At 38.6% G+C, this 19,380-nt stretch overlaps 1 protein-coding gene across 1 annotated transcript; it reads left to right on the top strand.

Moving 5' to 3' along the window:
* The first annotated feature begins 719 nt into the window (after nt 1-719).
* LOC311074721 (keratin, type I cytoskeletal 19-like) lies at nt 720-4,639 on the top strand. The gene is made up of 8 exons (XM_084101580.1): nt 720-1,327; nt 1,510-1,592; nt 2,122-2,278; nt 3,072-3,233; nt 3,431-3,556; nt 3,664-3,884; nt 4,007-4,020; nt 4,108-4,639. The coding sequence occupies exons 1-8, from the start codon at nt 836-838 to the stop codon at nt 4,230-4,232; spliced, it is 1,380 nt and encodes a 459-aa protein (XP_083957706.1). The 5' UTR covers nt 720-835; the 3' UTR covers nt 4,233-4,639.
* The last annotated feature ends 14,741 nt before the right edge of the window (nt 4,640-19,380 follow it).

The following is a 19,380-nucleotide window of genomic DNA, read 5'->3' as shown; positions in this document are numbered from 1 at the left end:
TTATAAAGAAAAAAAAAGTTTACTCTTTAGTTTTAACTAAATGATGTAAAGGTATAAACTTTTTTACTTTTACTCATACTTTGATAAAAATATTGACAATGTACCCATAGGTAAATACCCCATGTTCAGTACAATTTCTAAGTACTTTTTACACCCCAGCTCACATGCACCATAAAACAGCCTTAAATAAAATAATAAAATAATATAGCCTAAAATAAAATTAAATACAATATAATAAACAAACTGGGCTGAAGTACTCAGGCTGATCCGTATGACCTGTAAAAGGGTGGTGAAACTGTCTCAGATGATCTCACATCGCCTCAGGGAGTTACCTGTCAGCTAAATCCTTCTTTATTATTATTAAAATGGTGAATTTATAAAATCTTGCCCGGCTCAGCCTCCTTTTTCTACCTCTAACTCTCAAAGAGATTTCCTCCACTGGCACAAAACACTTACAAACACGCTCATTAACACACACACATGTATACAACTTGTGTGTCGAAAGCCTAGTTGTCTTATTGTACTCCCTCCATTGTAGTCTGGAGGGTGAGTACATCTAAGGAGTATAAAATTCTTTTGCAGTTTCCTCACCAGGGTGGAGCCTGAACACTAAGTTTCAACTCTGCTGTTGGTGACAGCTGGGTCTGGCACAAACACAATCTCCCACACACACCTTACCTCCCTCACCCACCCACAAAGTGCTGGAGCCACCCTGGATCTCCATCTCTATAAGAGGTCAGAGCTGGGCTCAAACGTGCCATCCTAGCCAGGACAACTCTAACGGTTTCCTTCAGTGTCCTCTCTGGGTTCATCTCATCTCCGTATCCATCCAACTATGTCGGTCTCTGTTCGCACGACATCCTACAAAGGTCCCAAGACTGTGACCTCAAAGTCCATAGTCACCAAGAGTCGGAGCTGTTCGCCAGCCTTCCCACAGAAAGCCTTCAGCGTGCATGGAGGTGGTCATGGTGGAAGCACCCGCATCTCTTCCTCCTTGCTGCATTCCAGAATTGGAGGCGGTGGAGGATACGGCGGAGGATACGGCGGAGGATACGGCGGAGGATACGGTTCTGGCAGAGGATTTGGTGGAGGATTTGGTGGAGGATTTGCAGGAGGCTGCGTTGTAAATGACTACCAGCTGAATGAGAAGGCCACCATGCAGAACCTGAACGACCGTCTGGCGTCCTACCTGGAGAAGGTGCGCTCCCTGGAGGCTGCCAATGCCATTCTGGAGAGGCAGATCCGCGAGTACTATGAGAAGAAGGGGCCGATCGCACAGAGGGACTACAGCGCCTACTGGAACACCATCAAGGACCTGAAGGACAAGGTACAGTGATCTCTAAATGAATGACACATATAGCAAATTCTAGTGTACTGACATTTCTTTGCATACAGCAGCTGAAAAGCAGACTGCAGATAATCACTTCAGGTTCTGATGATCTACAGCAATGCTCCAGATTTATACATTCTAATGTAATACAATTTATATATCAATATTCTACCTTTCAGATTAAAAATGCTTCCATCCACAACGCCAACATCCTCCTGCAGATCGACAACTCTAAACTGGCTGCTGATGACTTCAGGGTGAAGTAAGTTAAACAGTGTTGACCACTAACTTAGACATAACGTTGATGCCTAAAATGCTTCACAGTGTTTATCTATGCCATTCAAAAGTTTGGGGTCATAAAGGTTTTTTTTTTTTTTTGTAATGTATTACAGTTTCAACAAAAAATATTAAGCAGCACAACTGTTTTCAACATTGATAATAATAATAATAATAAGAAGAAGAAGAAGAAGAATATGTCTTGAGCACCAAATCAGTGTATTAGAATGATTTCTGAACGATCATGTGACACTGAAGACTGTTATGATGCTGAATATTCAGCTTTGACATCACAGGAAAAAATTGCATTTGAAATAATATTTTACATTATTACTGTTTTACTGTATTTTTATCCAAAAAATGCAGCACTGGTGAGCATGAGACTTTCAAAAACATTTAAAAAATCATACCGAGCCCAAAATTTTGTATGGTAGTGTGTGTATATATATGATACTCGTCATGTTTAAACGTTGATCAGTGAGTTTAATTCCCTGTGTGACCTTTCCACCAATCAGATATGAGCATGAGGTGGTGATGCGCCAGTGCGTGGAGTCCGACATCGCTAACCTGAATCGCTTGCTGGACCAGACACACCGGGCAAAGGCCGACCTAGAGATGCAGATCAAGAATTTGCAGGAAGAGCTGGAGTTTATGAAGAAGAACCACCAGGAGGTTTGTAGTAGCTTTCTGACATAATCATCTATATATGACTGATCCTGAAAGTTTGGACCATTATATTATATTATATTATATTATATTATATTATATTAATATGTCACCCTGTAGCCTAAGACTGGTTGCCCACTGAAGCTAAGCAGGGCTGAGCCTGGTTAGTACCTGGATGGGAGACCTCCTGAGAAAAACCAGGTTGCTGCTGGAAGAGGTGTTAGTGAGGCCAGCAGGGGGCGCTCACCCTGTGGTCTGTGTGGGTCCTAACGCCCCAGTGTAGTGACGGGGACACTATACTGTCAAAGAGCACCGTCCTTCGGATGAGACGTTAAACCGAGGTCCTGACTCTCTGTGGTCATTAAAAATCCCAGGATGTCTTTCGAAAGAGTAGGGGTGGAACCCCGGCATCCTGGCCAAATTTGCCCCTTGGCCTCTGTCCATCATGGCCTCCTAATCATCCCCATATATACTGATTGGCTTCATCACTGTCTCCTCTCCACCAGTAAGCTGGTGTGTGGTGGGCGTTCTGGCGCAATATGGCTGCCGTCGCATCATCCAGGTGGATGCTGCACATTGGTGGTGGTTGAGGAGATCCCCCCTTCTATGTAAAGCGCTTTGAGTGCCGAGAAAAGCGCTATATAAATGTAATGAATTATTATTATTATTATTATTATTATTATATTATATTATATTATATTATATTATATTATATTATATTATATTATATTATATTATATTATATTATATTATATTATATTATATTATATTATATTATATTATATTATGACGTTTTCAGGAGCTGGCAGCACTGAGGTGTCAGCTGACAGGCACAGTGAATGTAGAGGTTGATGCTGCTCCTCAGCAAGACCTGAACAAGGTTCTGGACGAGATTCGTTGTCATTACGAGACCATCATACAGAAACACCGCAGGGAACAGGAAGACTGGTTTAAAAAACAGGTAAGACCTTGTCTGTCTCTTTAAATTATCTTGTTGTGAATTCTAATTTACCATTATACATACTGAAAAACTGAGTTTACTGAATAATAAACCGCATATTCCAGCTGGTGTCTTATGGTACTGTGGTAAAACAATATATCTTAGATTACGATATTCAGTACTTGAATTCATATTGTGTGTTTCTGTCTTTCTTTTAGACGGCAGGATTGACCAAAGAGGTGACCCAGAGCACAGAAATCATCCAAACAACCAAGACACAGATCACAGATCTGCGACGCACTCTGCAGGGTCTGGAGATCGAGCTACAGTCGCAACTCTGCATGGTGAGAAACAAGTGAAAGACATTAGATACATTATCTGAACCAAAGGCAGTTTTATGGCCAAGTATGCTTTATTAAGATCTTTGTGCTTGTTCTCATTACTCAAACAGAAGGGAGCACTGGAGAACTCACTGGCAGAAACAGAGAACAGGTACAGCTGTATGCTAGCAGGCTACCAGAACCAAATCAACATGTTGGAGGCCGAGCTGTGTGAAATGCGGGCTAGCATTGAGCAACAGGGACGAGATTATGTCATGTTGTTGGACATCAAGAGCCGTCTTGAGCAGGAGATCGCCACCTACAGAAGCCTCCTGGAAAATCAGGACATTAAGTAAGGTCATTTATTTATAAAAGTTAATGTGAGTTAAAGTCAGTGAAGCATGGATCATGTTACATTATCTTGTCCTGGAATGGCTTCACTAATTCTTTTTTTTCTTCCTCCTACTCTTCCAGGACTCAAATACCAGGTAATTGAAATCTATCTTTGTATATAGTGGTATGGTCAGTTTTAGGCATGTTTTACATTAAGCATTAATGACTCTTTTGCCTTTCAGGTGGATCTGTCTCTTTCTCTGGTGGATCTCACTCTGGCTCATCAGGTGGTTCCCACACCATCTCAACTGGTGGACCAACAATCCAAATAAAGCAAACCACCACCACTTCACACCGTACTTACTAAACACAGAGCATGCTGCTCTGTGAGACAGTATTCAAACACATGCACACATTTAATTCAAAACGAGTGTTCATACACATCATTTGTGATATGACAAAGAACAAGGAAACAAGTGTTTAAAAGCATTGAAAGACACTCACTGTTGTGTTTTTGTGTGAAAGAAAAAACTGTCTCTGAAAATAAAAGTGCTGTCAGCAATAATTTCGTATGTGTGTTTTTTTTCCATAACACTATGACTAAAATTTAAAATGCTGCTAAACACATGGGAGTTATATTCTCGATGCTGTAGTTTATTTGATCAGTCACAGTATATCATTAATTAAGCTTAATTTGACTTTTCAACTACAATTAGGCAGGGTGAACTGAAAGCTTTTACAATCTTTTAGCTATATATCATTGACAAAAGTATGTGGTGCATTTTCTTCCAAAAATAATTTTATTTCTCAAATTCATGCTTCTAATTTCAGCCTTAATTTGCATCTAAATAACTTTCATTGATTGTCTTTCATAATGCACTTACCATAATATTTATTGGGGGGCAACGGATCATAAAACTCGCGGTTCAGACAATATTATGTCTTTTGAGTTACAGATAGGATAGTTTTTCAGATCAGAAAAAAAAAAACCTTTAAGTAGCCATCAATACCACAGCCAGGGTAGTCTCTTTAGGGGACGAAAGGTGGTGACGATTCTGGGGGCCACTGGTTTTTCTTTCCACACCCAGGACAGGAAAGCGATGTAAACCAAGGGGTGTCAATTTTTTGTAAATCTCTTTTGTAGCTATTATTGTCAAAGGTATAGTACATACATTGTCTTAAAAATTTCTGTTTTTTTTTTTTTAACTGATGTACAATACACAAAATTACACAGTAACCGATTAACCACATAGCCAAGTTTACAGGCATAACTTTCATCTATAGCCTTTCATAATGCATCACAAGAATATTTATCTTCATCTGTTCTCATTTATTTGAACACTTATCTAATTATTTTTGAATATAACTGTTTTTTAGTTTAATCAATTAATAATTTGCTATATGGGCTATATATAGATTAACAGATGTTGTTTGATTGTTAAATATTGGTATTATTAGTTGTAAAACATTGACATCTAATTTACAATCTTGAAAGCCTATAATTAAAAATAATGAATTGTGGTAATTAAACTTATTTGACACTGGGCACACCTGTGCACACAAAAGACAGAGTCTCGCTGTATCGCTCAGGCTGCACTGCAGTGTCTATTCACAGGTGCGATCCCACTACTGATCGGCACGGGGACTTTGACCTGCTCCGTCTCCGACCTGGGCCGGTTCACCCCTCCTTAGACGACCTGGTGGTCTCGGGCTCCCCCAGGAGCACCATATCGATACCGAACTTAGTGCGGACACCCGATCGACATAGTCCACTGCAGTCCAGAACCCCTGAGCTCAAGCGATCCTCCAGCCTCAGCCTCCCAGTATCTTGGATTACAGGCGCGCGCCACTGCACCCGGCGAGAGCTGCGAGAATCAGCGCTGATACTGAATCTAGTGGCTCACAGCGACATCTAGTGCATGAAAACAGATGATTAGGTTACAATAATGCATCGTAAATTAAAGCTTTTTATAATCTCCTTGGTAGCTTTTTTATTTTAAATGGAAGTGGTATATTTTCTTCATAATTATATGTTTTCAAATTTATGCTTCAAGTTGATTCAACACACCACAAAAAAAAAAAAAAAAAAAAACACAACAGCTGTTTAACCAATTAAGTTTTCCATAACTTTCATAATTGCCTTTCATAATGCAATTACTAAAAGAGTATTTATTCATAGCGCCCTATGAAATCAGACTGTTAGACTACCGTAAGCATGGTGAGCCGAAGCTTTTTACAATATATTTTGCAGCTTTTATTATCAAAGTGTTTTCAAAATTGTATTTTACTAAAAACGGATGTCTCAGGTTGTTTTAGCACAATACACAAAATCACACAATAACCGTTTAACCACTAGCTGAAGTTTTCCAGACATAACTTTCATCTAGCCATTGTAAGCTTGCGCTCGATCGGCCCAAATTCCGGCATCCGACCAGCGCGGAAGGTCATTACGTGTTACTGTCTTTTCTCGTGGCAAAGTATTTTTTATTAAATGCAATACATTTTCTCATATGTATTTTCTCGTTATTTCATCTGACTCCATAAATGAAAAGGTTTTAATGATATCTGTGCATCATTAAATGTGAGCGAATGTTTGACTATTCTTTTTAACTCTTTAATGAAAATAATGTCAAAGTCAGTTAGAATAATCAAATGTAACAATTTATTATGTCAGGTAAATATATCATGCCAATTACATAATCAATTCAAAGATAATCAATACAAAACATCAAAAGCTCTGGATTAAAGAGAAGAGATGCGAACCCGACATTAAATTACATGATGCTAAGAGTTTTGGTCACTCTTAGCATCATGGGCCAACTTGAGTTACAAAAAGGCCCAGAGCCCTTTGCTGCATTCCATTATATAGACAGAACCTCTTTCACATGGAAACATGTGCTAACAATGGAAATTTGCATTCAGAGGTTACACCTTTTGGGGGTATGAGACCATTTGCCAGGAGACCACCTTCCTTTGTGTGCCAGTTATCTCTAAACTCTTAAAAACCTTATTACCTTTTGTTTTACTTATTTGGAAATGAGACATTTGTACCAGTCGCACTGAGACATTTCAAATTATACCAAACATGTATAATACTCGAAGATAATTATTCACATCAAACCATATGTATTTTTGGGTAATTTTCATGTGGTCTCAGCATGAGAGAGGGGGAGTGGGGAAGAAGGGGAGAGATGTATTCTGAGGTGAGACTTTGCGTCTCAAATGGCGAGTTCAAATGGTAATTTCCAGCAAGATCCTGTCTTCTCAGGGTCTGGTCGCTCCTCAACCAGACTGTCCGGCATTTTTTAATTTCTCAATTTTTACACATTCATAATGCATATAGGCTATCATAAGAGTATTTATCTTCATCTGTTCTCATTCATTTTAACATATCTGATTATTTTTTAATCAAACTGATTCATAGTTTAATCATTTGCTGTTATATTGGCTATGTATAGATTTACAGAATTTGTTTTTCGATTGATAAATATATAGGCTAAATGCAAAATATTGACATCTAATTTACAATCTTGAAAGCCTATAATTAAAAAGTTGTTGCAATCACATTTATTTGACACTGGGTATAACTGTACACACAAAAGACTGAGTCTCGCTGTATCGCTCAGGCTGCACTGCAGTGTCTATTCACAGGCGCGATCCCACTACTGATCGGCACGGGGACTTTGACCTGCTCCGTCTCCGACCTGGGCCGGTTCACCCCTCCTTAGACGACCTGGTGGTCCCGGGCTCCCCCAGGAGCACCATATCGATACCGAACTTAGTGCGGACACCCGATCGACATAGTCCACTGCAGTCCAGAACCCCTGAGCTCAAGCGATCCTCCAGGCTCAGCCGCCCAGTATCTTGGATTACAGGCGCGCGCCACTGCACCCGGCGAGAGCTGTGAGAATCAGCGCTGATACTGAATCTAGTGGCTCACAGTGACATCTAGTGCATGAAAATAGATAATTAGGTTACAATGCACCCCTTTTATCTCCTTGGTAGCTTTTTTTTTTAAAGAATATTTTCTTCATAATTATTTGTTTTCAAATTCATGCTTCAAGTTGATTCAGCACAACACACACACACACACACACACACAAAAGCTGTTTAACCACATTTAAGTTTTACATTACTTTCATCAAGACAAGAGTAATTACCTTTCATAATGCAATTAATATAAGAGTATTTATTCATAGCGCCATATATGAAAGCAGACTGTTAGACTACCGTAAGCACGGTGAACTGAAGATTATCTCTTTTGTAGCTTTTTTTGTCAGAAATAAGTGTCTTCAAAATTGTATTAAAAAAAATGATGCCTCTGTTTTAACACAATACACAAAATCACACAGTAACCATTTAACCACATAGCCGAAGTTTTCCAGACATAACTTTCATCTAGCCTTTCATAATGCATTATATTATTTATCTTCATATGTTCTCATTCATTTGAACACATCTGATTATTTTTTTAATCAAACTGATTTTAGTTTAATCAATTAATAATTTGCTATATGGGCTATCTATAGATTAACAGATGTTGTTTGATTGTTAAATATTGGTATTATTAGTTGTAAAACATTGACATCTAATTTACAATCTTGAAAGCCTATAATTAAAAATAATGAATTGTGGTAATTAAACTTATTTGACACTGGGCACACCTGTGCACACAAAAGACAGAGTCTCGCTGTATCGCTCAGGCTGCACTGCAGTGTCTATTCACAGGCGCGATCCCACTACTGATCGGCACGGGGACTTTGACCTGCTCCGTCTCCGACCTGGGCCGGTTCACCCCTCCTTAGACGACCTGGTGGTCCAGAGCTCCCCAGGAGCACCATATCGATACCGAACTTAGTGCGGACACCCGATCGACATAGTCCACTGCAGTCCAGAACCCCTGAGCTCAAGCGATCCTCCAGCCTCAGCCTCCCAGTATCTTGGATTACAGGCGCGCGCCACTGCACCCGGCGAGAGCTGCGAGAATCAGCGCTGATACTGAATCTAGTGGCTCACAGCGACATCTAGTGCATGAAAACAAATGATTAGGTTACAATAAGACAGGGTGAATTAAAGCTTTTTGAAATCTCCTTGGTTACTTTTTTATTTTAAATGGAAGTGGTATATTTTCTTCATAATTATGTGTTTTCAAATTTATGCTTCAAGTTGATTCAACACACAAAAAAAACAAAAAAAAAACATTGTAAGGCTTTTTCATTTATAACAAAGTAAGCTTTCTGCACAGAATATGATATCATTGTAATATAACAATTATATAATAAGTATATAATGATATACAGTTTACATTGGCTTCATAAGTTAATTAAAAACACAAAAAACACACCTGATGCGCATTCTTTGTTCTTCATTTTCTATAAGCAGAGTTAACAAACCTTGCTGTATTTTCGTGTAATTCATTAAAAGAAGGTACACCGCCATCTTGCTCCGACGAAACTGACTTGAACGCACCTCACGTCGTAAACACGACTTCCCACCTCGTACGTACGAACTTCCCAGGAGGACTTGAACGCACCATTAGAGCCCTGCAAGCCCTAACCCAGAACTGGGCCCTCATTAAATTATGGAATAATTAAAAAAATATATATTAAAAATAGGCCTATTTGTGTAAAAACATGTAATATTTGAGTTACATAAAAGCTTTATATTTATTTTCTTCCTAATTGTCCTTGAAATAGTGGTCAAGAACCCCACCACAAAAATGGTTTGGCCACTGATCAAAATTTGATGTTGTCATTTAATTTGAAGTTCAGTACGCTCAAAATGTCCGGTCAGCACAAGTCCGGTGCTCAGAAAAGGAAAGAAAAGAGAAGAAGAAAATAGAGGCCTGGGAGATTTTTTTTTGTTGTTGTTGTTGTTTTTTGTTTTAAAGCGGTGTCGGTGAAGCTGGAACTAGTAAAGTCAATGTAGAGCAAGGTAAGAAACAGCGCAGCAAACGCTTACGAGCATTGTCAGGGGTTTTCCTGCATTGAATTTTTTTTTGGCGGCCGCCAAAGCATTTTTTTGTCCCGCTAAAGCCTTATTTGATCGGTAAGTGATGTAGAATAGAATGACTGCTGCGCCTGACAGGGCGATAACGAGCAGAGAGAGAGAGAGAGCCCCGGCCGCGCGCGCGCGCACTCTCACGTCTTAAAACAACACGTCGAGCGCTGTCTTGCGCTCTCTCCCTCGCGCATATTAATCAAAGTCAATTGACACGATAGTAAAAGGTCGGAAGACCGCAGTTTCACGTGGAGCATTTGGAGATTTCTCTTGAATTACCGCGGGGTGTGAATTATGCTATAAAAAAAACGTTGCCTTATTTTCTCTAAAAAGCGTGCCGCCCATTCAGCTGACATAAACCACAATTTCAGTAAACGAAAAAACCTATCCAGTGATGAAATGTTTTCTGTGTTGACACAAATCTTGTGCGAAGTCCTAAAATGCCGAGCAGGGCCGTCGCTAGTGGGGTGAAAGGTGGTGACAATTATAGGGGGCCCCACAAAATCCAGCAGTTATACTATATAGGCCCCTGTTGTATGAAAAATTCTAATATTTATGTTAGTTGTATGCCTGAGATTTAAATGAAAACCACAAAAACATGCAATTTGGTTAAATATTTTTTCCAAATCTCTTACCTCCCTATAAATGGTTTAGTCCGATCTAAAGTATTTATTAATTATTCAGTCAGTGACAAACATCAGATGGACCCAATAAAAGAGTAAGTCCCACCCCAGCTCGTGAACAGAACCAATCAGAGTTGAGGAGGCAGGTCCTGAAGTTAACGATGAACTTGGTGGAAGAGCAGGAGATTGACTGACAAAATGTCGGGGAAAAGAAAACATAAATCAGGGTAGGCCTACCAGAAACTCTATGAAAAGAAGGAGAGGGAGGCCAGGAGAGTTGTTGTATCACAGTCGATCAAGACGTTCTTAAAGACAGGTTGTATTGTTATTTCGCTGGGAATAAGAAAACTACCGTCTACAGCCTGCCGGTATTGTCACTCTCCATTAGCCTATCGGTGCGCACCACAATCGACCGATTACATGGTCAAAATTCCTATCTTTTTACACTATTGTAAATAGTTAAAAAATTGACACGAGTCACGACGCACTGCATTATGCACCGGACCTGCCGGCTGATGATGTATTTATTAAATCAAGAAAACACGAATACAACACATTGCACTTGAATGAATACATTTTTAGCTTTATTTAATAATATTATCTTTATTAAAAAATAAGACAATAAATGACTTTATTTTTTAAATTTGACTGCATTCTTGTCAATTTATAAATGTTTACTTTTTGATTTATGAATTATAACAGACTGATGGGGGAAAAAACATTATTTTGCTGCTACTTTTAAAAAAAATGGTTTTATTATTATTTAACAATTTATTTTTATTAGTTGTAATTTTTATATACATTTAACTTTTAAAATAAAGGTTTTACAACAACATCACCATCTTCTGTTATATATGTGGGCCTCCATACTCATCCATTTACAGTATATGTTATCGGTGGAGGGTGGAGGGGGCCCACATCAATATTTTTTCAGGGCGCCCCGAATCCTCTAGCTACGGCCCTGCTGCCGAGATAATCACACAATGCAGAGAGAGATCTATCGCTGTCAGCAAGCCGAACGCATTCAGTTCCGAATATCTGGTGCAGTTGCTCAAGTGTAAAAAGGGTCTGAACATACACAAGGTCTAAAAGCTACAAACAAACAATCTACATTTACTTTTGCATATCCATCACAATTCTAGTGTGTTGCTAAGTGGTTGCTAGGGTGCTCTGGGTGGTGACTTACTAACCCATGTCAAAAGAGCCGACCATTTTGTCTCTGAAAGATCAGATCCATGCATGACCAGAATATCAGTGTAGTAGCTAGAGTTTCAAAAACCCAACTTAAAATTCAAGCTTGTCCTTTTCCTTTTGCCTTTCCACCCTTTTTGGGGTATAGGCCGTCAACCAGGGCTCAGCAGGCATCTCTATCTTGGGCTTTCCTCTCACCAGAGCCAGAGGTCTTGTCAGATGTAGTCCTCTGTTATTTTTCTGGAGTGGTTGAGCTCTGATATAGACGAAATATGTCCTGTCACATGGAATCAGAGTGTGATTGGACGGAATCTTTTCTACAGGTGTTGAAATGGCTATAAAGAATAACTTCTGTTGAACGCGATCCCGACTGTCTCACTGGTCTCTGCTTCGAACAAAGAAAACTTTACAACAACCTCATGGCTCCAGCCTGGGGGAAAAAACACCAGGGGCCTGATGTATAAATGTTGCATATGTACGTAATTTTTATGCACACATTGAGATTTATAAAAAAAAAAATTATTAGTGTAAATGTGTGCGTACCATACGGATACTCAATGATTTAAACTCTGTTTTACATCTGATATACACATTTAGATAAAATATGCCACTCTCATTAATGGAGTTAAGTACTGAAATTTGTGTGCTGTTGGTGTCGTGCACAGACAGACAGTAGTCTAATGATAACCATTTCCATTGTCTTCCCAATATTATGAAAAATACCAGTGTATTTGAGGGATAGAATTTGAAGGAAACTGTAAGATATGCATGTTTTATTTTTAAAATGTTTTGTCAGTAATGCGCTCTGTCAGACAATTATTTACACTGCAAAAAATAAGTCCTATCTGTTTCCATGCAAAAAAATAAGTCCTATCTGTTTCCATTTAAAAATATATAAACATCCTAAAATGTATGTTTACTTTAAAGGCAAAATTAATTTGATTTGCTGAAAGCAATTTAAAAAAATGCTATTTGGCCAGTGGAAAAAATGAAAAATCTGAAAACTTTCTCTGAAATGTATTTTGATTTATTTATTCTAAAACAAGGCAAGCATCCTGAATGACTTAGCGATGTAATGTGATGGCACATCTCATATTTTCCTAATGTGTTTTAAAACATGCGTGCTGTAGGCCACACGTCCTCTAATGACACGTCCGATACGCATAATACGAATGATTCCTTTGAACCATTCACTTTAATGAAGGGTTAAAACAACTGATCTGTCCAACACTGAATTGGTGTATAAAAAAATTAAATAAAAAAATAAATTTCGGTAACACTTTACAATAATCTTCCATTTATTAAACTCTAGTTAACTACATTAGTTAACATACTATTAATAAACTGCACTTCTACGGAATTGTTAATATCAATTTTAATTTTAATATTCATACTACTAATAGCCTACGTTATTGAAATCAAAAGTTGTATTTGTTAACATATAGAGGAAGAGCAAGGGAAAAGGAGAGATCTGGGTGCGGGGGCCCCATCTAAGATTATCTCGTCCCGGGCCCAGGCAAGACTGTCAGCTGGCCTGATTATGCCCACAAATATTAATACAGACTGTCCATTAGTAGAGAAGCATAAGCATGCAGTAGAGAATAGGCTATTTGTAAAATATTTGATGTTTGGCTGATTAAGGATAAGTGCTACCAGAATGGTGTGTCGATTAGAACACAGGAATGAGTCCAGAAGTTACTTCTCAATTGATTTATTGCCATTTGCTTGCTTGCTTCATTGTCCCATTTCATTAATGTGGCTTTACAATTGCTGCATATTGCTGGTGTCTACAATCAAACAAATATCTGATTATTTTTTAATCAAACTGATTCATAGTTTAATCATTTGCTAGGCTATGTATAGATTTACAGAATTTGTTTTTTGATTGTTAAATATATGTATTATTATAGGCTAAATGCAAAATATTGACATCTAATTTACAATCTTGAAAGCCTATAATTAAAAATAATGAGTTGTTGTAATCACATTTATTTGACACTGGGTATAACTGTGCACACAAAAGACTGAGTCTCGCTGTATCGCTCAGGCTGCACTGCAGTGTCTATTCACAGGCGCGATCCCACTACTGATCGGCACGGGGACTTTGACCTGCTCCGTCTCCGACCAGGGCCGGTTCACCCCTCCTTAGACGACCTGGTGATCCCGGGCTCCCCCAGGAGCACCATATCGATACCGAATTTAGTGCGGACACCCGATCGACATAGTCCACTGCAGTCCAGAACCCCTGAGCTCAAGCGATCCTCCAGCCTCAGCCTCCCAGTATCTTGGATTACAGGCGCGCGCCACTGCACCCGGCGAGAGCTGCGAGAATCAGCGCTGATACTGAATCTAGTGGCTCACAGCGACATCTAGTGCATGAAAACAAATGATTAGGTTACAATAAGACAGGGTGAATTAAAGCTTTTTGAAATCTCCTTGGTTACTTTTTTATTTTAAATGGAAGTGGTAGCCTATTTTCTTCATAATTATGTGTTTTCAAATTTATGCTTCAAGTTGATTCAGCACAACACACACACACACACACAAAAAGCTGTTTCACCACATTTAAGTTTTACATTACTTTCATCAAGACAAGAGTAGCCTACTAATTGCCTTTCATAATGCAGTTAATATAAGAGTATTTATTCATAGCGCCCTATATGAAAGCAGACTGTTAGACTACCGTAAGCACGGTGAACTGAAGCTTTTATCTCTTTTGTAGCTTTTTTTTGTCAGAAATAAGTGTCTTCAAAATTGTATAAAAAAACCCTGATGCCTCAGGTTGTTTTAACACAATACACAAAATCACACAGTAACCATTTAACCACATAGGCCTAGCCGAAGTTTTCCAGACATAACTTTCATCTAGCCTTTCATAATGCATTATATTATTTATCTTCATCTATTTTAATTAATTTGAACACAACTGATTATTTTTTTAATCAAACTGATTTTAGTTTAATAAATTAATAATTTGCTAGGCTATATTGGCTATGTGTAAATTTACAGATGTTGTTTTTCCGATTGTTAAATATACAGTAGGCTATGTATAATTATAAATGCAAAATACTGACATCTAATTTAAAATCTTGAAAGCCTATAATTAAAAATAATGAATTGTTGTAATCACATTTATTTGACACTGGGTATAACTGTGCACATAAAAGACAGAGTCTCGCTGTATCGCTCAGGCTGCACTGCAGTGTCTATTCACAGGCGCGATCCCACTACTGATCGGCACGGGGACTTTGACCTGCTCCGTCTCCGACCTGGGCCGGTTCACCCCTCCTTAGACGATCTGGTGGTCCAGAGCTCCCCCAGGAGCACCATATCGATACCGAACTTAGTGCGGACACCCGATCGACATAGTCCACTGCAGTCCAGAACCCCTGAGCTCAAGCGATCCTCCAGCCTCAGCCTCCCAGTATCTTGGATTACAGGCGCGCGCCACTGCACCCGGCGAGAGCTGCGAGAATCAGCGCTGATACTGAATCTAGTGGCTCACAGCGCCATCTAGTGCATGAAAACAGATGATTAGGTTACAATAAGGCAACGTAAATTATAGCTTTTTATAATCTCCTTAGTAGCTTTTTTTAAAAGAATATTTTCTTCATAATTATTTGTTTTCAAATTCATGCTTCAAGTTGATTCAGCACAACACACACACACACACACACACGCACGCACACACACACACACACACACACAAACTCAATAGCTGTTTAACCACATTTAAGTTTTACATTACTTTCATCAAGACAAGAGTAGCCTACTAATTGCCTTTCATAATGCAGTTAATATAAGAGTATTTATTCATAGCGCCATATATGAAAGCAGACTGTTAGACTACCGTAAGCATGGTGAACTGAAGATTATCTCTTTTGTAGCTTTTTTTGTCAGAAATAAGTGTCTTCAAAATTGTATAAAAACCCCCTGATGCCTCAGGTTGTTTAATTTATAGTTTAATAAATGGATCATATAGGTTATATTGGCTATGTATAGATTTACAGAATTTGTTTTTCGATTGATAAATATGTATTATTATAGGCTAAATGCAAAATATTGACATCTAATTTACAATCTTGAAAGCCTATAATTAAAAATAATGAATTGTTGTAATTAAATTTATTTGACACTGGGTATAACTGTGGACATAAAAGACTGAGTCTCGCTGTATCGCTCAGGCTGCACTGCAGTGTCTATTCACAGGCGCGATCCCACTACTGATCGGCACGGGGACTTTGACCTGCTCCGTCTCCGACCTGGGCCGGTTCACCCCTCCTTAGACGACCTGGTGGTCCAGAGCTCCCCCAGGAGCACCATATCGATACCGAACTTAGTGCGGACACCCGATCGACATAGTCCACTGCAGTCCAGAACCCCTGAGCTCAAGCGATCCTCCAGCCTCAGCCTCCCAGTATCTTGGATTACAGGCGCGCGCCACTGCACCCGGCGAGAGCTGCGAGAATCAGCGCTGATACTGAATCTAGTGGCTCACAGCGACATCTAGTGCATGAAAACAGATGATTAGGTTACAATAAGGCAACGTAAATTATAGCTTTTTATAATCTCCTTAGTTGCTTTTTTTAAAAGAATATTTTCTTCATAATTATTTGTTTTCAAATTCATGCTTCAAGTTGATTCAGCACAACACACACACACGCACACACACACACACACACGTCTGGTTTACTATCTTTGTGGGGACTCTAGACATAATGGTTTTTATACTGTACAAACTGTATATTCTGTCTCCTTACACTAACCCTACCCCTAAACCTACCCATCACACACAACTTTCTGCATTTTTACATTTCCAAAAAAACTCATTCTGTATGATTTATAAGCTTGTTTACCCATGGGGACCTCAATTTAGGTCCCCACTGTGACACGAGTCCCCATGAGTCTGTGTGCATTCAGGTTGAAGTCCCCACCGGAAAAAAACAGGTACATACACACACACACACATACACACACACACACACACACACACACACCACACACACACACAAACTCAATAGCTGTTTAACCACATTTAAGTTTTACATTACTTTCATCAAGACAAGAGTAATTACCTTTCATAATGCAGTTAATATAAGAGTATTTATTCATAGCACGGTAAGCATGGTGAACTGAAGATTATCTCTTTTGTAGCTTTTTTTGGTCAGAAATAAGTGTCTTCAAAATTGTATAAAAAAAAACTGATGCCTCAGGTTGTTTAATTTATAGTTTAATAAATGGATCATATAGGTTATATTGGCTATGTATAGATTTACAGAATTTGTTTTTCGATTGATAAATATGTATTATTATAGGCTAAATGCAAAATATTGACATCTAATTTACAACCTTGAAAGCATATATTTATAAATAATGAGTTGTTGTAATCACATTTATTTGACACTGGGTATAACTGTGCACATAAAAGACTGAGTCTCGCTGTATCGCTCAGGCTGCACTGCAGTGTCTATTCACAGGCGCGATCCCACTACTGATCGGCACGGGGACTTTGACCTGCTCCGTCTCCGACCTGGGCCGGTTCACCCCTCCTTAGACGACCTGGTGGTCTCGGGCTCCCCCAGGAGCACCATATCGATACCGAACTTAGTGCGGACACCCGATCGACATAGTCCACTGCAGTCCAGAACCCCTGAGCTCAAGCGACCCTCCAGCCTCAGCCTCCCAGTATCTTGGATTACAGGCGCGCGCCACTGCACCCGGCGAGAGCTACGAGAATCAGCGCTGATACTGAATCTAGTGGCTCACAGCGACATCTAGTGCATGAAAACAGATGATTAGGTTACAATAAGGCAACGTAAATTATAGCTTTTTATAATCTCCTTGGTAGCTTTTTTTTTTTTTTTTTTAAAGGTAAGTGGTATTTTCTTTATAATTATTCGTTTTCAAATTCATGCTTCAAGTTGATTCAGCAAAACACAAAAACACACACAATAGTTTTACCACATTTAAGTTTTCCATAACTTTCATCAAGAGTTATTGCCTTTCATTATGCAATTAATATAAGAGTATTTATTCATAATGGCCTATATGAAAGCAGACTGTTAGACTATGTAAGTAGGGTGAACTGAAGCTTTTATCTCTTTTGTAGCTTTTTTTGTCAGAGATAGTGTCTTCAAAATTGCATTTTAAAAACAAAACAAAAACTGATGCCTCATGTTGTTTTAGCACAATACACCAAATCACACCGTAACCATTTAACCACATAGCCGAAGTTTTCAAGACATAACTTTCATCTAGCCTTTGCATAAGATTATTTGTTAATCTGTTCGCATTCATTTTAACATAGCCTGTTTGATTTTTTTTTTTTTTTTAATCAAACTGATTTATAGTTTAATAAATGAATAATTTGCTAGGCTATAGGATATGTATAGATTTTCAGAGTTGTTTAATAGGCTATATTATAGGCTAAATGCAAAATATTGACATCTAATTAATCTTGAAAGCCTTAAAAATAATGAATTGTTGTAATTAAATTTATTTGACACTGGGTATAACTGTGGACATAAAAGACTGAGTCTCGCTGTATCGCTCAGGCTGCACTGCAGTGTCTATTCACAGGCGCGATCCCACTACTGATCGGCACGGGGACTTTGACCTGCTCCGTCTCCGACCTGGGCCGGTTCACCCCTCCTTAGACGACCTGGTGGTCTCGGGCTCCCCCAGGAGCACCATATCGATACCGAACTTAGTGCGGACACCCGATCAACATAGTCCACTGCAGTCCAGAACCCCTGAGCTCAAGCGATCCTCCAGCCTCAGCCTCCCAGTATCTTGGATTACAGGCGCGCGCCACTGCACCCGGCGAGAGCTGCGAGAATCAGCGCTGATACTGAATCTAGTGGATCTTTTTTTTCCTGCCTGGTCTTATATCTTGTTGCCTCTATTTGGGTTTTACATTTAAAAAAAAAAAAAAAACAGCATGTTCTTGTTCATGTACTTTTATTTTTTATTGACATGGCAGATTGTAGCAAAAATGACAGTGCTCTAATAACAGTATAGCTGAATACATTAATAAATAACAATTGACATTGAACACGATATGGATGTAATGAAGACCAAGTTCCAGTGAAATATAATTTTATATCAGCATGTTATTATCCTATTCAATTCAATGTGATAAATGAGGTAGGTCAAAAGTATTCTACAAGTAATTAAAAAGTAGTCAGATTATATTACCTAAAATGTGCATGGATTATGTTGCTAACTACATTTTTTGTCATGTAATTTGGAATCAGTAACGGACTACAATTTGCAAGTAATCTACTCAACACTGCCTGTAGTCTCACTCATTGATATACTGAAAGGTATTTTATTTTATTCTGTTTCTTATTTATATTTTATTTTGTACTGTACACTGCAATATTTTTATTGTTTGGTACATTTTCCCAACATAATTTTATTATTATTACTATCATTATTCTTTTTTGTAATCTGTATCCTTTTTGTTTGTGTTTTTAATTGTGTGTATAATGCATAATGTGCTTCTTTTGAAAAACTGAAAATTGTTCAACCATGTGTCACTCTTGTGGCTTTTTAAGAATAAGCACACTTTTCACACTCGCTATTTTATTTAATTCGTCTGCTAATAATGTTTAACTTTCTAAATCCAAATCTCACAGCAGAATTCTGATTGTTTTTTGTAATGTATGTCATTCCCGATCTGATGTCCTCCTGTCCTAC

This window comes from Abramis brama (assembly GCF_963993115.1).
Source record: "Abramis brama genome assembly, chromosome: 23".
Taxonomy (NCBI): domain Eukaryota; kingdom Metazoa; phylum Chordata; class Actinopteri; order Cypriniformes; family Leuciscidae; genus Abramis; species Abramis brama.
This window is presented reverse-complemented; position numbering and strand designations above follow the sequence as displayed.